At 48.5% G+C, this 23,286-nt stretch overlaps 1 protein-coding gene across 3 annotated transcripts in view; it reads right to left on the bottom strand.

Annotated features, from left to right (window-relative positions):
- Nucleotides 1-23,286, bottom strand: part of ppp2r3a (protein phosphatase 2, regulatory subunit B'', alpha) — a 57,900-nt gene that overhangs the window by 28,916 nt on the left and 5,698 nt on the right. Inside the window, exons 1-2 of one of the 3 annotated variants that reach the window (XM_030356184.1) lie at nt 5,167-5,608; nt 539-4,381 (exon numbers count right to left, since the gene is read on the bottom strand). In XM_030356184.1, the coding sequence (XP_030212044.1) occupies nt 539-3,604 (3,066 nt within the window). In that variant the 5' untranslated portion in view covers nt 3,605-4,381; nt 5,167-5,608. Of the gene's footprint in view, nt 1-538; nt 4,382-4,770; nt 5,083-5,166; nt 5,609-23,286 lie in introns of those variants that run through there. The other 2 variants (XM_030356185.1, XM_030356183.1) reach the window with 2 other exon arrangements.

Genomic DNA, 23,286 nt, shown 5'->3' on the forward strand with positions numbered 1-23,286 from the left:
CACACACACACACACACACACACACACACAACCTCTGCCTTGCTCTGCCTTAAGCACAACCCTAAATTACCTCTGAAATATTCTGTAAGGAGCAAAGTCAGGGCAAATCACACACACGCACACACACAAACACACACACCCACACCCACACACACAGTCTCCAGGAAAAGTCAACAGTGAGCCACTCCTAACACTGAGCTGTACAATTCCACGGAAGGGAGAGTCAGTTATCTATTTCAGTCCAGATACAAAGACACTGTATCAGCAACTTGACCACAGCTAATAAACAAACATCAATCCCACTCCTTTACTAACTCCAGCAGCTACGCTGACCCCCTTATGGCACCATTAAACCCTCGCACTGACTTTAGTATGTAATCACTGCACTTACAGTCACATGGGTGGAACGTAAACATGAGAGAGTTGCAATCTAATTGATTTTTGCAATCTAAATGTGATATCAGCCAACCAGCTTGTAGCATTGTTTTTTGAAACCTTGACATTATTTCATGCATGCATTCATTGGTGTGCCACTCACCCGGATCACTGCAGGAGTCTGCTGAATCAGGAGGGTGGAGCCGGTGTTCCTCACAGCAGCAGGGCTGCCCACGGGGCCGTCATCATCCCTCCCGGCGACGGTGGTCACCTCAACGACGGTGGCCAAGGCTTCGGGCTGAGCAGTGTCCGGAGTCGAGGTGTTTAGGACGACCGGTGGAGAAGGTAGGGCTCCAGGTGAAGGTGCGGACGTTTTTGCCGCAGGGGTCTCCGATTCCTCGGCTTGGACCTTGTGCTTGGCCTCGGGTAGGGGCGGGGGGGCGGGGATGGGTGCTGTGGTGGTGGTGGTGGTGGTGGTGGTGGACGCTTGTGCCAGAAGAAGAGATAAAAGTTCTGGTACAGCCGCAAACAGAGGTTCAGAGGGAGCAGGCGTGTGTGGGACGGTTGTCTGTGGGACAGGTGTGTGAGTGACAGGTGTGTGAGGGACGGGTGTGTGTTGGACGGGCGCGCGTTGGACGGGTGTGTGTTGGACGGGTGTGTGTTGGACGGGTGTGTGTTGGACGGGTGTGTGTGGGACGGGTGTGTGTTGGACGGGTGTGTGTTGGACGGGTGCTGGCGAAGCCGCAGGAGGGTTCGAGTGGCTGTGTTTCGGAGGCACAGCAGGAACTGATTCGGGTAGGTCCACGGGCGGCACAGAGGCAAGCGCTGACATCTGTGTGCTCTGAGGAGGGGTTTCAGCCCTGCCGGCCGTGGCAAGTGTATCCTGTAGAAGTCTCATAACTTCCCTCTCCTTCCCACTGCTCCTCTCCGAACTGCCGGTGCTCCCCGCCCCAGAGTCCACCAATTCCTGAGCAAAGCTCTCGATGCTCTCCAGGATCCGCAGAAGCAGGGCCCCGTCCTCTTCCCCCCCACCACCACCACCTTCTCCATGGCTTTCCCCCGGGAGAGGCACAGGTATCTGGCCTTGTGTGGCCTTGGAGTTAGAGCCATTGGTGAAATGGTGATTCGCTGGTGTCTGGGTCTGTGCCTTGGATTGAAGCTTTGCAGAGGGCTGGGGTGGAGCAAGGCTGGCAGTCTTTCCCACGCCACCCTCCCCCGTCATCTTCCTGGTCTTAACCGGCAGAGGAGGCTCTTTCTCCCTCTGGTGGTTCATGCTCTGGGAGAGGTTCTCCAAGTCCAGCAGGAGCTTGTCGATGTCGTCGTTCCTGTACGGTGTTCCCGGGTCGGCTTTGGGGACCGCAGGGCTTGTCGAATCCCACGAGGACTTGTAACCGGCACCGGATGACGGAGTACCCAAGGTGCTCCGGAGTGTGCGAGGTGGGGAGGCGGGGAGTGTGTCTTTTGCATACGCCGTGCCGTTTCTGATCTGCGACTGGGAACGTCTCTCCATCGCTCCCCTGCTGGGGGTATACGCTTGCGGGGACGACTGTTCACCACTCTTGCCGACATCGGCGTCCTCCTCGATGAAGAGCGCCTCCATGGGGGTTGCCGGCAGGGCGTGGTTGTAAAGTGGGAGAGGGGAGTGCGACGGAGACGACGAAGGCGAGGAGGCAGAGTGCGTGAACGCCGGGGGAGGGAGAGCATGGTGGTGGGGGGAACGCTGCAGTCCGTTGGTCAGCTGACTCGGTTTGGAGCCCTGGAGCTGCATGGCGTTTACGGTCTCTGCTCTCGAAGGGGATGAGGAAGAGGACGAGGAGTTGGAGGACGAAGTCGATGAGTAGGTCGCTGAGCAGCTGGACGGAGCCGGAGCAGAGGAGGGCAGGGACGGGGACTTCGGGAGCGGGGGAGACTGCACCACATCCTCGTATCGGGGGGGTTGATCGTGGCCGAAGATGGGGGAGAAGGGACCCTGCTGGATGGAGTGGAGGCTGTTGACGAGCTCCGCCAGCTCACTGTGCCCGCTGGACGGTGCCCCCGGGCCCCCTTGCCCACCGACCAGGCGGCCGAGACCCCCGATGCCCTCCAGCTCCAGGGGAAGCCTCTTCAGGTAGGAGCTCAGTCGAGTCATCACAGCCCGGTAAATGCTCTCGGGATTGGCCCCCTCGTCGTCCGATCCGCTCCCGCCGGGGCCCTTGCGCCGGATGCACTGCTTGATGATGTCCGTGCACTTCTTCAGGTCCTCCGAACACTTCAGCAGGATGTCCAGGCAGGCGCGGATGTCCTCTCCGCCCACTCCGTTTCCCGCCTCGGCCCGGGTCTTCTCCAGGAGCCTGGCGATCAGGTTCTCCTCCCCGAGTGTGTTGAGGTACAGCGAGGCCACCGTGTTCAGGCCCTGGTCCAGGGACCCGCTGCACGCGCTGGAGAGGCTGCCCGTTGAGCCCCCGCCGACCTTGGTGACCGCGGACAAGCTGCCCGCCCCCTTCCCCTTCCCCTCCTCCACCGTCGGCCCTTTGGCCGCGGTGAACGGCGGGAGGTTCTCGTCGTTGGACGCCGCCGCCGCCGCCGCCGTGCCGCTCACGGGGCTAGCGTTAGCGGCGTAGCCGTTGGTGGTCACCGAGGAGCTGAAGTGGCCGTAGATGATGTCCAGGTCGGTGGAGCGGCGGCTGAACGAATCGGGGCGCACCTTGCGGCCCTTGCGGAAGGTGACGTGGCTGGACGCGGAGAGGCGGAGCTTGTCGAAGGAGAACTCTTTGAGCTTCCCGCTGGCGAGGTTGATGGCCTCGCCCGTGATGTCCTTCAGACTGGTGGCGGACGCCAGGTTCCCCATGGAGCCGCCCCCTCCGCCGGGGGACTTCTTCACCCTCCACGGGGGGCTCTCCTCTCCCATGGCCATGTTGCCGGTGCTCCCTGCCCTCTCCAGACCCCCGCCCGTGTCCACGGAAAGACTATTCCCGTGGCCGGCGGAGACCTGGTAGGTCGTCCCGGTCGCCGTGGTGATGTGATGAGAGTACGTGTGCATGGAACAGTTGCGGTCCAGGGGCCCGTGCTCGGGGGCCACCAGCAGCTCCGAGCACGTGCCGCGGTGGGCCACGGCGCAGTCCAGCCCCTGCGACACGGCGCCACATGGCCCCGCGCAGTAGTGCACGGCGTGCTTGTGCACCCGCCGGTCCACCACCACGCTGTTGTAACAGCTCACGCTGCTCACCACCACGCGGTAGGCCGCCGCCATGGCGACGGGGTCCGCGAAGCGAGAGGGGCGCGCGGGTGACAGGTGAGTGTGTAAGTATAAGGAGAATAGAGAGATGGCTTAAAGATAGAGCAGCAATAAAACAGTGCTGTGCTTATAATCCATTCCTTGGGTTTCGTCAGCCCAAAAATGTGTGCTGCGTATTTCCACAGAAAGATTTCCCCAATTATGAATCCAGAATAAATATTCCCTTTGAGATTCACAGTCTGCAGACGCCTTAGATAAAAGGTACAGGTTCCCCAGCAGGGACCCTGTAGAGAGAGCCAGGGATGAGGAAGGGCGTCTTCATCACTGCTGCTGGAAGCCCTCCTCTTGCTCTTTCTACGGGGCTCAACTCACAGCCTTCTCTTCCTCCTTATTATCCTTTAACAACGCTCATGGCAGATATCCACCTCGAGAAAAAAAAAAGAGTGAGAGGCAGCATCAGCAAGCAGCAAGGCTATAATCCATGCCTGCACAAAAGCAGCCCCGGGGGCCTGTTCCATGGCCAGCTGGGCTTCAACATGGTCCCCAGCTTTGGCTCATCACGCTGGGCAGCCAAACGCAGGGTGAACCCCCTCCTCCCCCGAGTCTCCTGGCGTCTGGCTCCGTCCTGGAGGGGCTGAGGAGCATTTGCTGAATTCGGCGCAGCTGCCGTTTAACAGGGGAACCGTCACAGATGCTAGGCTGGGCTCGAGAGCTCTCACTCTCTCTGTGTGAAGGTGGTTGACTCCCTCTCTCTCTCTCGGAAGTGGGACACTCTTGATGGGGGGACACCACCTGTGGTTTAGCAAGAGGATAAGAGAGGGAGGGGTAGAGGGCGAGAGAGAGAGAGAGAGAGAGAGAGAGAGAGAGAGAGAGAGAGAGAGAGAGAGAGAGAGAGAGAGAGAGAGAGAGAGAGAGAGAGAGAGAGAGAGAGAGAGAGAGAGAGAGAGAGAGAGAGAGAGAGAGAGGTAGAGGGCGAGAGAGAGAGAGAGAGAGAGAGAGAGAGAGAGAGAGAGAGAGAGGGGTAGAGGGCGAGAGAGAGAGAGAGAGGGGTAGAGGGGTAGAGGGCGAGAGGGCGAGAGAGAGAGAGAGAGGCAAGAAACAAGAAACAAAATACATTTTAACAGATGTATCATAGAGAGTGACTCATGCCACGTGTGAGACAAATGGCCATGCTTCGGTACCTGTAGTACTTGTGTATTTCCGAGTTTAGAAGCACTGAATCCTCCCTTTGACTACGGTCCAAGTGACAGCCGATCATCGTCAAATCATCATCAAAGAATGGCCAAAAAACATAACTTCCTTTCACATCAGTTCCAACTGCATGCACAAATAGACAGACGCCTGCACACACACTGAGATCAAAGGGTGGAGAGGAAGGGGGCCACAGAGGGGTGTGTTTTTCTCCCTTTTTTACGATAATTTGTGTCTAAGGGACTAGTGTGGACAAAATGAGTTTGCACTGGTCCGGAATTGAGCGAGAACGCTGCAGTCATTATCCGCGGGCTAGTTAATTAAAATGTCCCCATTCTAACATTATGGAACGAATCCCTAGAGAGGAATAAAACTTGTCAATTTACCTTTGCTTGATAGCGGTCTGTTTGTTATTGTGTCCAACCAAGTCTCACTCAATCGGACGTCTCTCAAGAGTGGAGTTGTTGCAACCAGATAAGTGTGGAAACGTGTATAAAAAACTAGCTACAACTAAAGAAAGCGTAGCTTAGTGTTATCTATAAAGTTCAGCGGAAAAGAGATGTTCACGAAAATGTGGAAATATCCTATGACAATGAAGCAACAAGATTTCAGTGCGAGACTTCTCCTTGAGCCAGACTCAGTTGAACAACATACGATGCAATAAAAAACAGACAATGCAAAAAAATACAGACAGCATGAAGCAAAACAAGTTTATTTCTGTGCAGGGATTCTTTCCATCATCATGATCCCGTCAGCGACAAATGCATGGAAAATAGGTTCCAAGTTGAAAACTTCAGAAGTTTTCCTTTTATCCCCCCCCCCTCCCAGTCGTCACAGGAAGGCCATAAAACCCTACTCGGAGACAGCCCTCCGGAAGCAAGGGGCACAGGTATGTCCCCGGGAACAGCTGTTGGGCTGCACATGCTGCATGCTTGTGTGACTGCCCACCAAGGCGCCACTGACTAACTCAGTTGCCGGGGGTGCCTGGCACTGCATTCGCCTCAGCTCAATCTTCCCAGCATCTCATTATATCCCATTGTATTCTACTTTGCATCACCCTATCTTGTACAACTCCCTCCCTGATCATATTTGATGATTCTCTCTCTCTCTCTCTCTCTCTCTCTCTCTCTCTCTCTCTCTCTCTCTCTCTCTCTCTCTCTCTCTCTCTCTCTCTCTCTCTCTCTCTCTCTCTCTCTCTCTCTCTCTCTCTCTCTCTCTCTCTCTCTCTCTCTCTCTCGCTCTCTCTCTCTCTCTCTCTCTCTCTCTCTCTGTGTGTGTGTGAGAGACTGCTTTCTTGAGTCCAAGCGTAGGGGGGTAGGGATTGCATTCCAGAGAGCTGTACCCTCCCACTAATGCATACTCTTACTCACATATAGACAAACACTCAGGCGAGCACACACACAAACACACACGTACACACAAACAGACACATATACACAAACACAGCTTGAGGTCCTAACCTCAAACGATATGAAGCTACTTTTATCTGCACACTTAAAGCTACATTTTTAATGTATCCAACATAAAAATAATCCCAAAGCCCCTCCCCCAAAACACATGTCTAGCTCACTATCTTTAGCAACAGGTCGGCCTAGCCTTGTGGAATCCTCAATTAATAAGGTCAAATAAAAAACGCCCATAACAGCACTGCGTCATTGTACATCGTCTCAAAGCGCTTCTTTTTTCAGGCTCAGATAGTCATTATAAGTGTCTGACAACATGATGGAAAGGCTGCTGAGTTGTTGGAAGGACTTTTCCCAGTTGTCATTACAATCCCAACCCTCCTCCCAAAATATTTGAGAGAACCCTAAGCTAGGCGTTCTGCAGTCCAACTCAACAAACTCTTGACGGCTCTCCCCTCTCCAACTCACGTTTCCACCGTTTCATTCCTGCAACAACCCAACTCTTGCGAGGTTTCACAGCGACACTTTTCTTTGAACAAGACTTGGTCATACACAATAACATACCAACCAGATCAAGCGAAAGGTTCATATAAAAAGTTGCATTACTCCACAAGGATCCTTTCCATAATAATTGTCAGACACTTATAGTAACAGTTTGAGCCTCTGTCGATAGGCTACATTGGCTGAAGGACTCTCACTCACTACTAGACCAATTTCACATAAAAAAGGATGGGAAAATATGAGTATTTCCCCTCACAGCAGGTCCCATGGTCCCCACTATGTACTCAAACACACACACACACACACAGGTCCTGATTCTTGTTCAAACTTGCAACGTTTCCAGGCCATCCGAGTTGACAGACAAATAGAGAGGGAAAAGAGGAACAAAACTAAACATCAGACTGAAGGTGTGGTACATAAGATCCATTGTGGTCATTACAGAGCAGGAGTTTCCTACTTGGAGACCGTGAAAAAAGAGAAAGCGAGAGACTGGGGGGGAGGGGGGCCTGCTGGCACCTGGAAAAACAACTGCCAAAGATATGTTGAAAAAAACAATGGCTGCATGCTTTCTTTCTCTGGCCCATCCACAAACACACACACACACACACACACACACACACACACACACACACACACACACACACACACACACACACACACACACACACACACACACACACACACACACACACACACACACACACACACAACACGCACAGTACACTTGCCCACTTCTGCCGGTCTCTGTACTTCACAGATAAAAGTTTATACGTCAACAACGAGATTCTGCCGCTGAATCTGTCATCTGGTCCCGATTAAGAAACTTTGCTTGGTGACCTTGGATCTATTTCAGCAGAAGCCACTGTGACAGATGGAAAGATATTTACTGTATGGTTATAACACACACACACACACACACACACACACACACACACACACACACACACACACACACACACACACACACACACACACACACACACACACACACACACACACACACGTGAATATGACCATTACTACAAAGATTTGCTTGAGGCATGAGTGACTCACAAACATACACACACACACTAGATAAACAAAAGCTGCTGTTGTTTATAAAATGCAGAGATGTCTTATCGGCTGATACACACAGACGCACTATGCACAGACAGAAACATACTTTACACTGTGCAATAATCCCACTTACAGCTGATGCACACATTCACACAAACCATGTTGCCAACATGAATATCTGTGCATTTGTTAGCAAATGAAATACTGACTCATTTCAAGGTGACATTTTTTCTTTCATAACGAAAGTAAACAAATCAAACATCCACTCTTTAACTTGAATTGAGTGTTGATACTGTAGTGTTGATGACTGAATAATGAAATCATCTTACAACCTGAGTAAATCCCACAATAAACAGAGACAGCTGTCGGGGAGAAGGTGTTTTCACTCAAAGATTACTCCTCCAGCTGTAGACTGTGGGCCCCAGCAACTGAATGAAAACACGGGCATTGATACACACTCAGAAAAAGTGCCTAAATTCACTGCATATGCGTTACAATACAAAACAAATAATAAGTACAACTTCGGCAGAAGTGCTGGAATAGTTAGTCAGTGACCGTGAGTTGTTTAATCATTTGTCATTTATCGAGGCAAAATACCAAAATATTATTGTTCGTAACCTCAGAGATGTAAATACGTTGTTGCTGCTCTGCTTCAGATCATTATAAAATAAATACGAGCCTTATTCAGGAGTAATTGCTTCACCATTATTTGTAGAATAATGCTAACGTTAAAGTTTTCATTTAACTTACAAAATTAGACCTTCCTGTGGGATGATTTCCATTATGGCCAGGAAGAAGGAAGGAGGGGACGTCTAAGGGAGGCTAATGTCGTGTTAAGAACTTTTTAGGTTGTACATTTTATGTCCATTATATCCACTCATGCCACTCCCATTGTCTGTTCATAATTAACGTTTATTTATGACTATAACTAACAATAGTTCATGATTTTTATCCTCTGAACCCATGGAGCTTGCACTTGAGTGGTCTCAATGTATGAGCTGGGGCAGGCTGCAATTCTCTTCTGGCCAAAGGGGTCAGTAATGAGGAGGAGTTTCACATTCTGACACGTAGTGCCTTTTAGATAAGATGTACTTTGCAACCATAATCAGGTACAGTACCGTCTTCTTTAATTATGTTTCCTTTTTTCCCTATCATGATCTAAAATAAGTATTTCTTCATGCATGCGTTTGTCACATAGACACATATCACTTGCTGTACATGGATGTGTGCAACCGTGTGCATACGTGTTTCCGCATGTGGGTGTGTGTGAGTATGGATGTGCATGTGTGTTTTCGCATGCGCGTGTGTGTGTGTGTGTGTGTGTGTGTGTGTGTGTGTGTGTGTGTGTGTGTGTGTGTGTGTGTGTGTGTGTGTGTGTGTGTGTGTGTGTGTGTGTGTAACGTCTGCCTCTGCCTCCTCTTCTTCCCAAACTCAGACGCTTCCGACAGTCCAACAGAGGCAGTACAGCGCCCCTTCATTCCTCCCCGTCTCCCACTCGTCGGCACATTAATGATTTATTTGGACTTTGAGACTTTGTGCACACGTTCCAAGATGCATGCATGCATGCACACACACATTTTTGGAAAAACGTTATCTTACAGTAATAATCATATAAATTGATATACAAATTATAAAACCTTTTTTATCTATTATTAAATAACCAATTTAAAAAGGCATAACCTTGTTAACATTGTTTGACAGCCTATAATTGAAAGGTGTTATGTAATTGAGCGTTCACATCGCCACTCTAGCCAATCTCCTGACTTCTTTGCTGTGTAGATTCCTTTAGCTGTCTTGGATCCTTGCAGACATGTCCACTTACCCCATAGTGTACTGCAAATTAACTTGGCCTTTCTACCATGGTCACTCTCAAGACCTTTGTTTCCCTTGATGTTAAGGCCCACAATTTGAACCTTTCCCTTTCAGAATCATGAACTTCTATTTTTTGCCAAGCTGTCCTTATGTAAACATTTTTTTTCAGCAACGTCTTACACTATCAATCTCCCTGCTGCATACATGTACATATGCACGTACATATAAACGCATGCTGAATAACCATGGAACCTCACATGAACTCAACATGTGTAGGAAAATATTAAAAACTATAGTCAATGTTTTGCAGAAAACACCTAGACAACCAAATAGATGGTTTAGTGTCTAAAGTCGTGCACAGCATTCATGCACATTTTTGGGCGAATGATGATGCCAAAGCAGTGTCCATCAATCATCTACTCTGGCGTTTCATTCCAACAGAGGCAACACACACACACACGCACACACACACCACCATCGCCTTCAGCTATCTCTTTTTATCATGCGTTGGCGAAGCTTCCAATGTGATCACTCTCAGTTTAACATACAGCTGTACTGATTTAGCTGCAGGGGAGAGTTGGGAGTCAGAAGGGCGGCTAAGAACCTTCCCTTTAGTTTGGTCGTTGTTTGGTCTTTGCCTTTTTGACGGCACTAGCATGTGAAAAAAGCAACAATTTCAATCATCAAAACCAGTTATCTTTTTCATAGTCACCATCCGTCACTGTTTATGTTGTAGGTCCTACAATGTATACGGTTACCAGGGTGAGGCAAAGATTACGCAGATCTGAGAGCTCATGATTTATTTGCTCTGGTTTATGCGTCTAGCCAACCCTCCAGACAGATCTCCAGTAGACCTGGCCTGAGGTGGGCCAATCACAATATCTATCTAATATATCAGTCTAAAATAAAGCAGGTTTAATACGAGGACTGAACAGAGGAGTGCCTTATGGGAGCACCATTGAGGCATTTCCATAAACCAGCCGTTCCTTTGCTCTGATTAGTTTTGCTTTACTGCCATTGAAAACGCCCCTTGGAGAGATTAAGGAATAATATACATTTGTAAATTGGTCTGGCTATGTTTATCACCTTCTTTGAAATAAACTGCTTCCTTATCTCTTGAATATGCACTGTTCCACTTTAGTTTATTTATACTTTATACAAATGCCCATTTGTCTTTCCACATTCTTTTTTATTATGAATTTATTTATACATTTATAATAATGAGATGAAAAATAATTACGTGAACATAACCTTAACATCTGAGGTATCCAGCTAAGACACCAGCTCTCTCAGGGATGCTCCCTTCAAACCCTCTTTTCTCTTCTTTTCGTATTCCCCCTCATCACCCAGCAACCGCTTGTTATTTCCTTCACCTTTTTCCACCTCAGTCCTTCCTCCATAAGGTCACCGAATACATCCAAATCTGGACACCTTAAGCCCTCCCCCTTCCTCATCCTCTCCCCGGTCCTCAGAAGACCCCAGGTCCTCACTCTCTTACAGCTCAGGAGCTCATTAGCAATACAATAACAGCACCAGGAAACACCTGACACACACACACACACACACACACACACACATCTACACTTAAACAGATGCACTGAGACGCATCTGTGCACACACATCCAGCTCGACAGACGAACACACACACACACGCATACACACACACATAAACACACCCTAACTGAAAGATAGGCACAGGCACACACAAACACACACACACTTACATCCTCACACACATAATGTAGCCAGAAGAATCCACGCATAGTTAAACAAAGATAACCACGGATGTAAACACTCACATGCTTGAAGACACACGCACGCACGCACGCACGCGCAAACACGCGCATTAGCATGCAAGTCGCTTAGCGGAGGATGTTTTCGAGAGGAGAGAAATGGGTGACACTTCCTGCTTCCACACACAGAACACGCAAACACACATTTGTAGAAATAGACACACACACAAACAGACAAATGCAGACACATTTAAACACACACAGCCGTACACACAAACACCGAAAAAATACCAACACTAAACGTCATCACATCTAAAAAGAACACACATGCATCGAGAAATGCTTGTGCGATGAGTCGTCGACACAGGGATGAGGATTGCGATCTTACTGAAACATCCAACTCTGTATGCATACACACACACACACACACACACACACACACACACACACACACACACACACACACACACACACACACACACACACACACACACACACACACACACACACACACACACACACACACACACCCACACACACACACACACACACACACACACACACACACACACACACACACACACAGCCTTCAACTCCAATGTGCTTCAAGCCCTCTCTGACCTGCTCTCCCCTTACTGTGTGTTTAAAATCATATTTAGGTGAGGTCATGCCATTATTATGCTCTCTACACACACATCACACAAACACATATACAAGCCCCCACATACACACCGACACGCACACACACACACACACACACACACACACACCAACACTCACACACAACTATTTATACACTCTCATGAAAATAAATAAAATGTAATTGGAAGAGACTGCTGACCTGAATTCAGTTAGATGGCGGAATTCCTTTCGGCACAGGTGATACAAAAACAAATCAAAAATACATACTCCTATTATGAATTTGATTTCCAACAGAAAAACCCACCACTCAAATTAAATACAATATTCCTTCACAGCAGAAATAATATCATATATCAGATTATAAATCAAGGGAACAAAAAGGACTGAGAATGGACGTGGACCCCCTAGAACCCCAGGATCAGCTCCCAGAGCCCCATCGGCACAGGGGCTGGCAGTCCCTCGACACCCATACGCACAGACCGATACACAGACTCACACACACACACACACACACACACACACACACACACGCACACACGCACACACGCACACACGCACACACACACACACACACACACACACGCCTCCATCCGTTAGTCAGCTGTGGGACTGTTTATAATGAAACAGTAGAACTCTTCAGATTTGGTCAGGTTTGGTCTGCAAAGCAAATGCTAGAATAACTTTAACATTTTGTGTGTGTGTGTGTGTGTATGTGACTGTGTGTGTGAGTGTGAGCATGAGTGTGTGCATGAGTGTGTGTGTGTTTGTGTGTAAGAGTGTGAGAGTGAGTGTGTGTGTGTGCTGCTGTGCCTGTCCATCAGAGGAAGGTCATACGAGGAGCAGATTAGTGTTTCTGACCACAAATCTCTGACGCAACGTCAAGTCGTCACAGGAAACCACAGCAGACTCATCGTGTTCCCCACAACCAAGTGTGTTGCATATATGCACACACACATACACACACAAACACACGCACACACACACATACACACACCTCCCCTTGAGGTCTGTGGTGGAGACAACCTTATACTTTTAACCATCACTTCACCTGTCCTCGCCTTGACACAATACAGTAGCCCAGAATGCACGGAGAAGCTTCAGTTGCCAACTCTCCGGACCGGGGTCACGTATGAAAGGTTTATAAGGAGTATGAGAAATGTCATGTGTAATATCACACACCTCTGTATTGGGGCCATATGGCAGTGAGTGAGAGGGGGAGAGAGGAGAGGGCGAGGGAAGGAGATATGGCTCTGCGTTAGCCGTAGAGTACCTCAAAAGGCATTCTGCTCTCTTAGAGGTCTGGGGTGCTGAGCTAATTTGAGTCATCAAAGGTAAGAAACATTCTTGGAAAAGACTTGTGGAGAGGTGCTAGTTCCCATTTGAATCCCATTCGATTACATATCACCCTGGCTCGGTATGCTTCTCCTACACAAAGTAACACTGAAAAGTACACATAATAGCTTCAGTGTATTCTGACACAAAGTCTCTTGAAAAGACATCTTTTTCTAGTAGAGTCCCACCCTAAACAAACACTAACAAACAGCGCCCATCCGCGTTGGGTGCTCGCAGATTAGAGGCCTTTGGGGAGCATTCGTGAGACACAAGACAAACAAGAACAAGCTCCGATGACCTCCCCTTCAGCTAACCCCCACCCTGATGCCTCTCTAAACGCCCACGCTCCACCCAATAAACCCCAGGGTTGAACTGCAACCGGATTGGGCTCTTCATAACAGCAGGCCAAAACGGTTGGAGGGAACATTAAAGACACCAGGATATTTTTACATGGATCAAATAGTGCCGTAAAGTTAAATTAAACTAAGTAAAAAAACCCAATGAAAGTTATTTTTACAAACCTAAACGACGAAGAAAGAGTAAAAAGAGTAATAAACGAACCACGCACCATGAGCACGCACCCACGTTATATTATTTTCTTCCCTGGTATTTGGGGGCTATTCTCGGCATGGTGTTTGTACATGTGACTCGGGTCACCCTCCACTGGCCAATGAGGGCTCTCAGAAAGTGTGCGTGTATGGCAAAGCAGAGAGGCAGAGAGAGAGAGGCAGAGATGCAGAAAGGCAAAGAGAGATAGGCAGAGAGGCAGAGGCAGAGAGAGAGGGAGAGAGGCAGAGAGAGAGAGGGAGAGAGGCAGAGAGAGAGAGGCAGAGAGGCAGAGGCAGAGAGAGAGAGAGAGAGAGAGAGGGAGAGGGCGAGGCAGAGAGAGAGAGGGAGAGAGGCAGAGAGAGAGAGAGGGAGAGAGGCAGAGAGAGAGAGAGGGAGAGAGGCAGAGAGAGAGAGGCAGAGAGGCAGAGAGGCAGAGAGGCAGAGGCAGAGAGAGAGAGAGAGAGAGAGAGAGAGAGAGAGAGAGAGAGAGAGAGAGAGAGAGAGAGAGAGAGAGAGAGAGAGAGAGAGAGAGAGAGAGAGAGAGAGAGAGAGAGAGAGAGAGAGAGAGAGAGAGAGAGAGAGAGAGGCAGAGAGAGAGAGGGAGAGCGAGAGAGTCTCTGGGTGCGTCACAGACACCTTTTTCTTCCACGGAGACAGAGGATGAACTCTGACCTTTCCCCTACAGGGCTCTATCTGCGTCAATCCCTTCATCCCCCCAAAACATTTGCCCTTCCCACCAGGTCCCCCTCGCCGTCTCCCCCCTCTCCCTCTCTCCCCCATTTATTTCGCCCTGTGAGTCATGGTGATGGAATGATTGGAGCCGACAGCGGAGAGGGAAACAGGAGATAAAGGAAGAGGGTCGTCCTGTCTCCTCTTACTCTCCGCTGGTTTCCTCCACTCTCAACTCGTCTCTTCTCCTCACTTGCCGTCCTCTCTTCCCTGGTCTCGACTCGTCTACCACCCATTCGGTCCCCCCACTCTCCGGCCTCTCCCTAAAGGGTTTCAATGCCATGGATGCTCATGTCATGGTCCTCCACCACATGGGGGATACGTCTCATCCTGTAGCCCGTGAACCCCCTGCCCTGAGGGAGCAGTGGTCAGCCGGGTGTCCGCAGCGGGCGGTTAACGGCGCCAAGCAAAACAGGGCACAGCATCCAACTCGCACGCACACTGAGGCCCGGGACGCACAGAGGCGCATTTTAGGATTTGCGTACGTGCCTTGGCGTGGAAGTCCACATCTGCACACGCACGCACGCACACACGCACATGCAGACGCACACACACACACACAATACAATGAATCCCAAGCGCAGCAATAAGCTGTCCTGTGATTGGCTTACGGTCAGGTGGTGAGGGAAACAGAACTGAGCGATGGAACGATGTGGACGGACAAGAGGGACTGAAGGAGTGAGAGAGCGAGTGAGAGAGTGAAGGAGTGAGAGAGCGCGTGAGAGAGTGAGGGAGTGAGAGAGCGAGTGAGAGAGTGAGGGAGTGAGAGAGCGAGTGAGAGAGTGAGGGAGTGAGAGAGTGTAGGAGTGAAAGTAAGAGAATGTGGGAATGAGAGTGTGAAGTGGGAGGGAGAGAAAGAAAAAGAGCATGGTAGGTGTAGTAAAGTGAGTAAGGCGTATATGGTTAATATAAAGGTGTTGCTGAAATATAAACAATATAGCATAACATAGGTGAATAGAATAGAACAGAACAGAAAAAAGACAAACACAAACTGTAATCTACAGACAGGCAGACTGAGTCAGGGCAGTACTGCTGCACGGGTCTGCACGTTGCGACGGTTCCCTAACATCTGTTTGTGATACAGCGATGCAGCAGGCACAGATCTACTGCTCAATCCGACTCATTTACGGCTTATTAGGCTTCACTTATGTTAAAGCAGGACTTACCAGGGTTGCAGGGTGGGCTTTACTGGCTTTAAACACATGCATGTATGGACGCACATGACCGCACACACATACTTCTGAACCGTTTATACACACATTAACATACACGTACACGTTTGTATGTGTGGGCCCAACCACACATGAAAACACATTCACACGCACACACAGACACACACACCACCGACCCACTAGGGATGGTGATTGCTAGGAGCTTAGAACCAGACGGAACAACTGAAAAGCCTTCTGCTCATTGAAAAACAGGTGAGAACCGGCGATGTCAGATAATGTTAAGCCTGCGTAAGAAAACGGATTGTTAGCCTAGGCTAATATAGAAGTCACTGCCAGAAAACAAAGGAGGGATTTGTATTTATTCTTGTGAACATTGGGTTGTATAATCAGTCGACTCCAGGGACTGGCTTTGATCGCCGATGTCCTATCTGGCACCATCCTTGAGCAAGAGGCTGTAAATTAAACACTTGTATCCTAATTCAACCTGAAGTCACTTTGAAGAATAAGTTAATAGTGCATCTCCTCTCTCAGTGAAAGTCTGCCAAACTCTGACTTCAGTCCTGGATCAGGGCGTTGATAGAGTATGGAATGGAAAATAAAAAGCGTTTCGCATCTGTGCCCCAAGGAAACAATTATGCAGACTACAACACCAAGCAACACCAATCGTTTGGTCTGCTCAACCTCCACCCGTACCTCCACACAGGCCCTGCCAACGCCGATAGCAACACTGGAGCCACGGATTAAAGGACTTGAAATTGCAACTGGAAAGCGGTGAATGGATCTTATCGGCATTATGGGCATAACCACGAGACTCTACTCTACTGGAACACAGGCTTATCTGGAATGACTGTCGGACAGACACACACACACACACACACACACACACACACACACACACACACACACACACACACACACACACACACACACACACACACACACACACACACACACACACACACACACCAGGTCCACATGTGTTTTGGTATGACAACATGCAGCTGTGATGTGTCACTCTCTCATTTCCCAATTGTGTGTGGTCAGTATGTGGTGTGATGTGGTATGGTGTGGTGTGTGTGTGAAGGGGGCGGGAGCTAGCTGAATTGTAATTGAGCAGGTTGTGAGCAGTTTGATTAATGACTCTGAGTGTGTGTGATCAAAGTGTGAAACCTTAACGCTGAATGCCATGTGTGTGTGCAGATGCTCATATTTGCACTACACAACGGGCATCGTGCCTAACTCCTCCACTGTTTCTTTATGCGTAGGTGTATTATTATCTGCACACACGAGGAGGAAACATGTGTGTGTTTTTCAACGCAACACCAGAGCCAACAGCAACTACACCGTGTACTACCTTGGATGAATGATTACATATTTGTATATCTTTAAATCATAAATGAGCAGTCCCAGGGCCTCAGCTCTCTCTAGGTTTGAGGAATAGCGTGATTCACATCCTTTATCATGATTTGTAGAAAGACACAGGTGGAAGAGAGAGATAAAGGGGTAGAGAAGAGAGCTCAGATGAGAGTAGGACGAGAGAAGAGAAATGGAGAGGATGAGAGAAGGAGAAAAGAGAGGACTGAGAAGAGGACGAAAAGAGTGAGAGTTATCGCTACACACACTATTGACACAACAGAGTACTACACACAACACACACAGTGTGCTCAATCCATCTCCCTCAACACCTGGACGGGGATGAGGAGAGAAGAAGATATGTGAGAGGAAGTCAGAATTATATATATATATATATATATATATATATATATATATATATATATATATATATATAAAAAGAGAGACCCGATTCCACCCCAGAAAACTTCCTCTTCAAATAACAACTCAACTGTGCCTGTGTGTACCACTTGTGTAAGAGCAGTATCTAGCAGGGATGGGTATGACTGCGACCTGGGCCAGGATACCTATATTTAAGCGCTGGGCCTCCGCCGGATACCTCAGATACCTACTCCGCACAGTCATTCTCTCCTTCCTGGCTCACGCGCTCTTTAATTAACGTACGGCGGGAAAAGATACGTGGCTGACGAGTCGATGTTGCGCATTTAGGAATGAGCGCATTTAGAGAGGCGCGTTTTAAATAGCCAATAGGCAAGTCGAGTCGGATTCAGTTCGGCGAAGTCGATTCAAAACGACGTCTGGGAAAATCCTTCGCAGGGCCCACATGAAGAGGGCTCGACAACAACACCACGCAGCTTATGAGGCTTCAGTGGCAGATGGGGGAAACAAGCCGGGGGTGGCGGGGAGGAGAATCCCTCTTTGAAACGTATCATTTGGTTTGTTTTTATGTCCGTAAACAGTGGGCGCTTTATTGCAGGTTTGTATCAAAAGGCGACAGATGCACCAGAGTGCACGCGGCGGGCGTCGACTGTGTTTGTGTGTCTGTGCGGTGGTTTAAGTGCTGTGTTTGTATGACATCAGTTAAGTGTGTGTATCCTATGAGTATGTGCGTGTTTATCTGCACGTGTGGGGTTGTGAAGGCGTGTGTATACAGGCGTGTGTGCATGTGTATTTTTGTGTTTGTGTGTTTCTGTCACCGTGTGTGTGTGTGTGTGTGTCTGTGTGTGTGTACGTTTGCTTGTCTATGTGTGAGTGGTTCTGTGTGCACATGTATGTGCCAGTATGTGAACACGTATGCATACTTCTGTTGGAACATTTGTCTAAACACGAGGGCACTTCTTGTATGTTTTGGCCCCTGGAGACAGTGGGAAACAGCCCAGCCCGGCGGGGCCCCAAACTCCAGGTTCCCATGAGACGCCCTGGGTTCAGGCCGCCCAGCATCGTTGAGCCTTTAATTAGGAAGCCATCAAAACATTTGTGTTTTGGGAAGAATCCGCAGAGTGTATGAAACTGACCCAGTGCATGAAAACTTGAAGTGGGAGTCTTTAATTCAGTTGATGAGCACTTCTGCGTGAATGGGGGGGGGAACGATGTGTGTTGCTTTAACAACAACAACAACAACAACAACAACAACAACAAAGCTTGATAACATTTGATAATAATACCATCCCTTATTGTTGGGTGATCCAGGGTGATCCAGGGTTACCGGTGTGGGGCGATGCAGACAGCATGTGAGCCCCACTGGGCAGCAGCCAATCAAACACAGAGCAGGAGAAATCATCCATCACGTTGAAAGAGTGAAAGTCATATCATTGAACCACATCTCTCTACCCCAAGGGCTTGGGGGCGGGGGCGGGGGCGGGGGGTTTCTGACTCACACACGCATTCAAACATACGCTCGCTCATACACAAGCATGCACACACGCAGTCACAGGAGCAACCTGATCACAGATGTGACGAAGTGTACACACGGCTATACACACACCCTTACATTTGATATATCTGTGTTGTCCCCCTGGGGGGTCCACAGCTGGACACAGAGGAGAGGGGGGAGACAAAGGCGAGAGAGAGAGAGAGAGAGAGAGAGAGAGAGAGAGAGAGAGAGAGAGAGAGAGAGAGAGAGAGAGAGAGAGAGAGAGAGAGAGAGAGAGAGAGAGAGAGAGAGAGAGAGAGAGAGAGAGAGAGAGAATGTAGGATTAGTTTCAGCTCCAATCACAGTGGTTCCCCAGCAGGACTCCGCATTAACTACCAGTTGGGAGTCACAATCCCATCTCTCACTCTTTTTTTTTTTCTCCCTTCCTGCATCCTGCCTTTCTCCGCCCCTCTCTTCCTCTCTCTCCCTCGCTGGGAGTCAAGTACAGCTGTGCTTGTTACCATAGAAACTATCTCAGTCCACATATTGAAGATCGTTTGTGATGTATACTTACTTAGTCAGCAGAGCAGGGAACACTAGGGCCGCGTTTGGGTACGTTTATTTGGCTTACGCCTACACTAGGCTTGGCGATATCATAGATACTAAATATGCCCTTTATACTTCCATGGACAGTTTATTGTCATGTGTTCAGGAGATGAGCCGCAAAGTCCAAAACTGAGCGCTAAAAGCATTTGTAAAAGGTCCGGTGTAAATGATGCATATAAAACAAAAATAAAGATTTATTTATTCAAATACTACAGTCATTATTGGGTTCCAGTATCAATTCAGTCATCCCATTGTAGAAGAATACCACAACTAATGCCAAATAACAAATATGTTACAACTACAAAAGCTTTTCAATGAACGTTAGTGAATATGAATCTCTATAAACAGCTAGGATTTCTGTTTTTAAACCGACTTTCTCTGGCACCTACAGCACTAGCTACACTGATAATAACTCCAGACTAGTCCCCGGCCCTGGAGTTGGATGACATCACAGATGCTGATTGGCTGAGGCAGGAAGGAGATGACCTCACACAAAACGCCGACCCCGAGGCTGAGCTCACTAAGAACACACAATCAGGAACACCTTAAAAGCACATAGAGTGGATGGAGACGCACACGCACACGCACACGCACACACACACACACACACACACACACACACACAGTGGAATATGATTCACATACCACACATCTAAACACACCATTATCCCAAATGAGCTGCTGATCAAAGACATGAGGGACCCACTGGCTGTGTCCTTGACTCGCCACCTGGATCATGTGTCACCATCCTCAGCATCATCCTCTCTATATGGTAACGGAGGAACCAGAATTGTAATGCTATGTTAATTCTACAATGTCGTTATATTATTTTATTTATTGATGCAGCTTAATAACTTATTAAGCAATATAACTATTTTGGTTCCATTGGTGAGTTGAGAGTGACAGAGCGAGAGAGAGAAAGGGAGAATAAGAGAGAGCGCGAGAGAGCGAGAGAGAGAGCTAAACAGAGCAGGATAGTGGAAGGCGATAAAGAGAGAGATAAGGCAGAGAAAGAGTGAGAGAGTGACAATGAGTCAGTGAGTAAAGGAGGGAGAGAGAGAGAGACATTCATTTGTTTTGCAGTGGTTTCGAAACAGAAAGGACCAGTACAGTTGCAGTGGACTCTACTGAACTTTACTGTGCTGTAGAGCTAACCACATAAGACGCACACACACACACAGTGACCACGGGGTGGTCAGACTGGCAGGCGGACAGGATACTGGAGTGAGACGGGGTCTGACCAGATCACTGAATTGGGCCTGCCAACACACACAGTACAAATCATATTTTAAATCTGTGAGTGCATGTGTGCATTAGTGTGTGCACATGGGGTTAGTATAATATTTGTGCTTGCTTCTCTCCTGTGCACATATTGTGTGTTTATAAGTAGTTGCAGGGATAATGTTCCTAGGTGTCTATACGTGTGCACTGTGCATGCATGGGTTTGAGTTGATACACTTGTATGCCCATGCGTGCGCATTTCGTGTGTGTGTGTGTGTGTGTGTGTGTGTGTGTGTGTGTGTGTGTGTGTGTGTGTGTGTGTGTGTGTGTGTGTGTGTGTGTGTGTGTGTGTGTGTGTGTGTGTGTGTGTGTTTGACCTCAAAATGTGTGAATGCGTGTGTATGTGTCTGTATGTGGAACATGGCATTTAAAAGGGAGTCGGTGGAAAACTGGAATTTGAATTGTGTTTACTGATGGAGATAAGAGCTGTCACATTACACAACCAGGGAGAGAGTGAGTGATTCAGTAGAGTGCATGTGTGTGTGTGTGTGAGTGAGTAGAGAGAGAGAGAGAGTCTGAGAGATAGAGAGGAAGAGAAAAAACCTAGAGAGACACAGAAAGAATATGAGAGAGAGGGAGAAAGAGTGAGACCTAGAGAGTTAGAGAGAGCGAGAAACAGAAAGAGAGCGAGAGCGATTAGAGAATGATTTGCAGGTGGAGCCAAAGGGGAGGCAGAGGCTGAACATTCAAGAGCAGAGCTGCCGAAGAAAGAGAGCGAGAAAATAGAGAGCGATGACCGGTTAAAAGGAGAGAGAGAAGCACTTATCCCTTGGCAATGTCAAAGGGATCTTACTGTATTAACAAACGTTGAATGGATTCAAACAGGCAGAGAGTGAGGGGTGGACAGGGAGATAGAAGGAGAGACTGATTAATGGTTAGTGGGTACAGGGTTGGAAAACATTTATTTCGGGGTACCCTCCTCTCTACCCTTTTCTCCTCTTCTCCTCTTTCTCCCTTCCCTCATTTATCATCTCCTGGCTCCTTCTCTCGTCTCGTTGTAAAGGCATAACGCAGCCCAACTTGTGTCCGACCTACCATGGCAAACTTCATGCAACTTCAACAATTTCATAAAGCGTCCGCCTTAAGCTGGCATTTCCTGCTTGATTTGTGCGATTCCCTCCCTCACTTCCTCACTCCACTTTCCTCCTCTCTTGTCGCTTTCCCTCCCATCATCTCACCTCCTATCATGTCCCCTACACTCCCCTCCCCTACCTCCATCTCCTCCCCCGCTCATATCCCCCCCCGTCCTCCCGTCTGGTCGTTAGCCTCCCCTCCCCTCCTGTCATTCCCCTACACTTCCCCCACCACCGCCTCTGCCTGCCATTCCGTCTGTGGTCAGGGAGTGAGACGCATGGTCTGGCCGCACTGACCAATAAAAGCCGGCGTTCTGCCCGTCTGCTGAACAGCTCTCTCTCTCTCTCTCTCTCTCTCTCTCTCTCTCTCTCTCTCTCTCTCTCTCTCTCTCTCTCTCTCTCTCTCTCTCTCTCTCTCTCTCTCTCTCTCTCTCTCTCTCTCTCTCTCTCTCTCTCTCTCTCTCTCTCTCTCTCTCTCTCTCTCTCTCTCTCTTCCCATCCAGATCTATTTTTAACGACGTTTTCCGATGTTGGAACTCGTTTAAGGGGGATAAAAAAAAACGAGGAAACGGCGGTGGGTCGTATGCTGAAACTGGTCTGCCTGTGGTCGCATGTACGAAAAAAAGATTTAACAACAGCAAAGAAAGGTAATGAGCTGAGTTTGGAGAGTGACGCACAGAAAGGCAACTGTAAAATATTTTTAGCCTCGGGCGGGGATTGTCTCATTCCCTACTGACCCAACGCCAATGACGAGCAGACCAGAACCACGACATAATGGATTCTTTCTCTGAAGTTTTTCCCTTTCTTTTTTCTTTCTTTTGTCGGCTTTCTCTTTCCCTTATTTTCTCTTTTCCCCTCACGCTAACTTGCTTGGAAAGAGTATGTGTTGTGTGCGTGCGTGCATGTGTGCGTGCGTGCGGACAAAGACAGCTTCTGTTGACAACAGATTTCAATCAGGCATTCAATGGATAGCAATTTACTCGTTACACACAAGTGCAGACAAACACATACACACATACATTCCAGAGCCCACGGATGTGAGCTGGGGACAGTCACAGCCAAGCAACCAATCAGCACTCAGTATCACAGCCACAATGGAGACAGTCAATGAGAAGCAGAGGATCATGGGAGATCTTCAGTCCAAAGTTTCCAACTTTCAACACTGACTCACTCCCCTAATTTCACTCTCTCTCCCTCCCTCTCTCTCTCTCCCTCTTTTTAGTACACACCAGGGGTTGGATTTCCATTGCTTATGTTTATTAAGTCTGGCTTATGCCCGCGCTCTGCATGGCGCATCCAGGTATTAATCACATTGGCTCATGTTCACAGACAGCATGGACAGTGCTGGTGCTGCCTCCAAGCAGCAACACTAAGCTAATTCCTATCCAACTTTTAAAAGAGAAAAAAGTGTG

This window comes from Gadus morhua, chromosome 5 (assembly GCF_902167405.1).
Source record: "Gadus morhua chromosome 5, gadMor3.0, whole genome shotgun sequence".
Lineage (NCBI taxonomy): Eukaryota > Metazoa > Chordata > Actinopteri > Gadiformes > Gadidae > Gadus > Gadus morhua.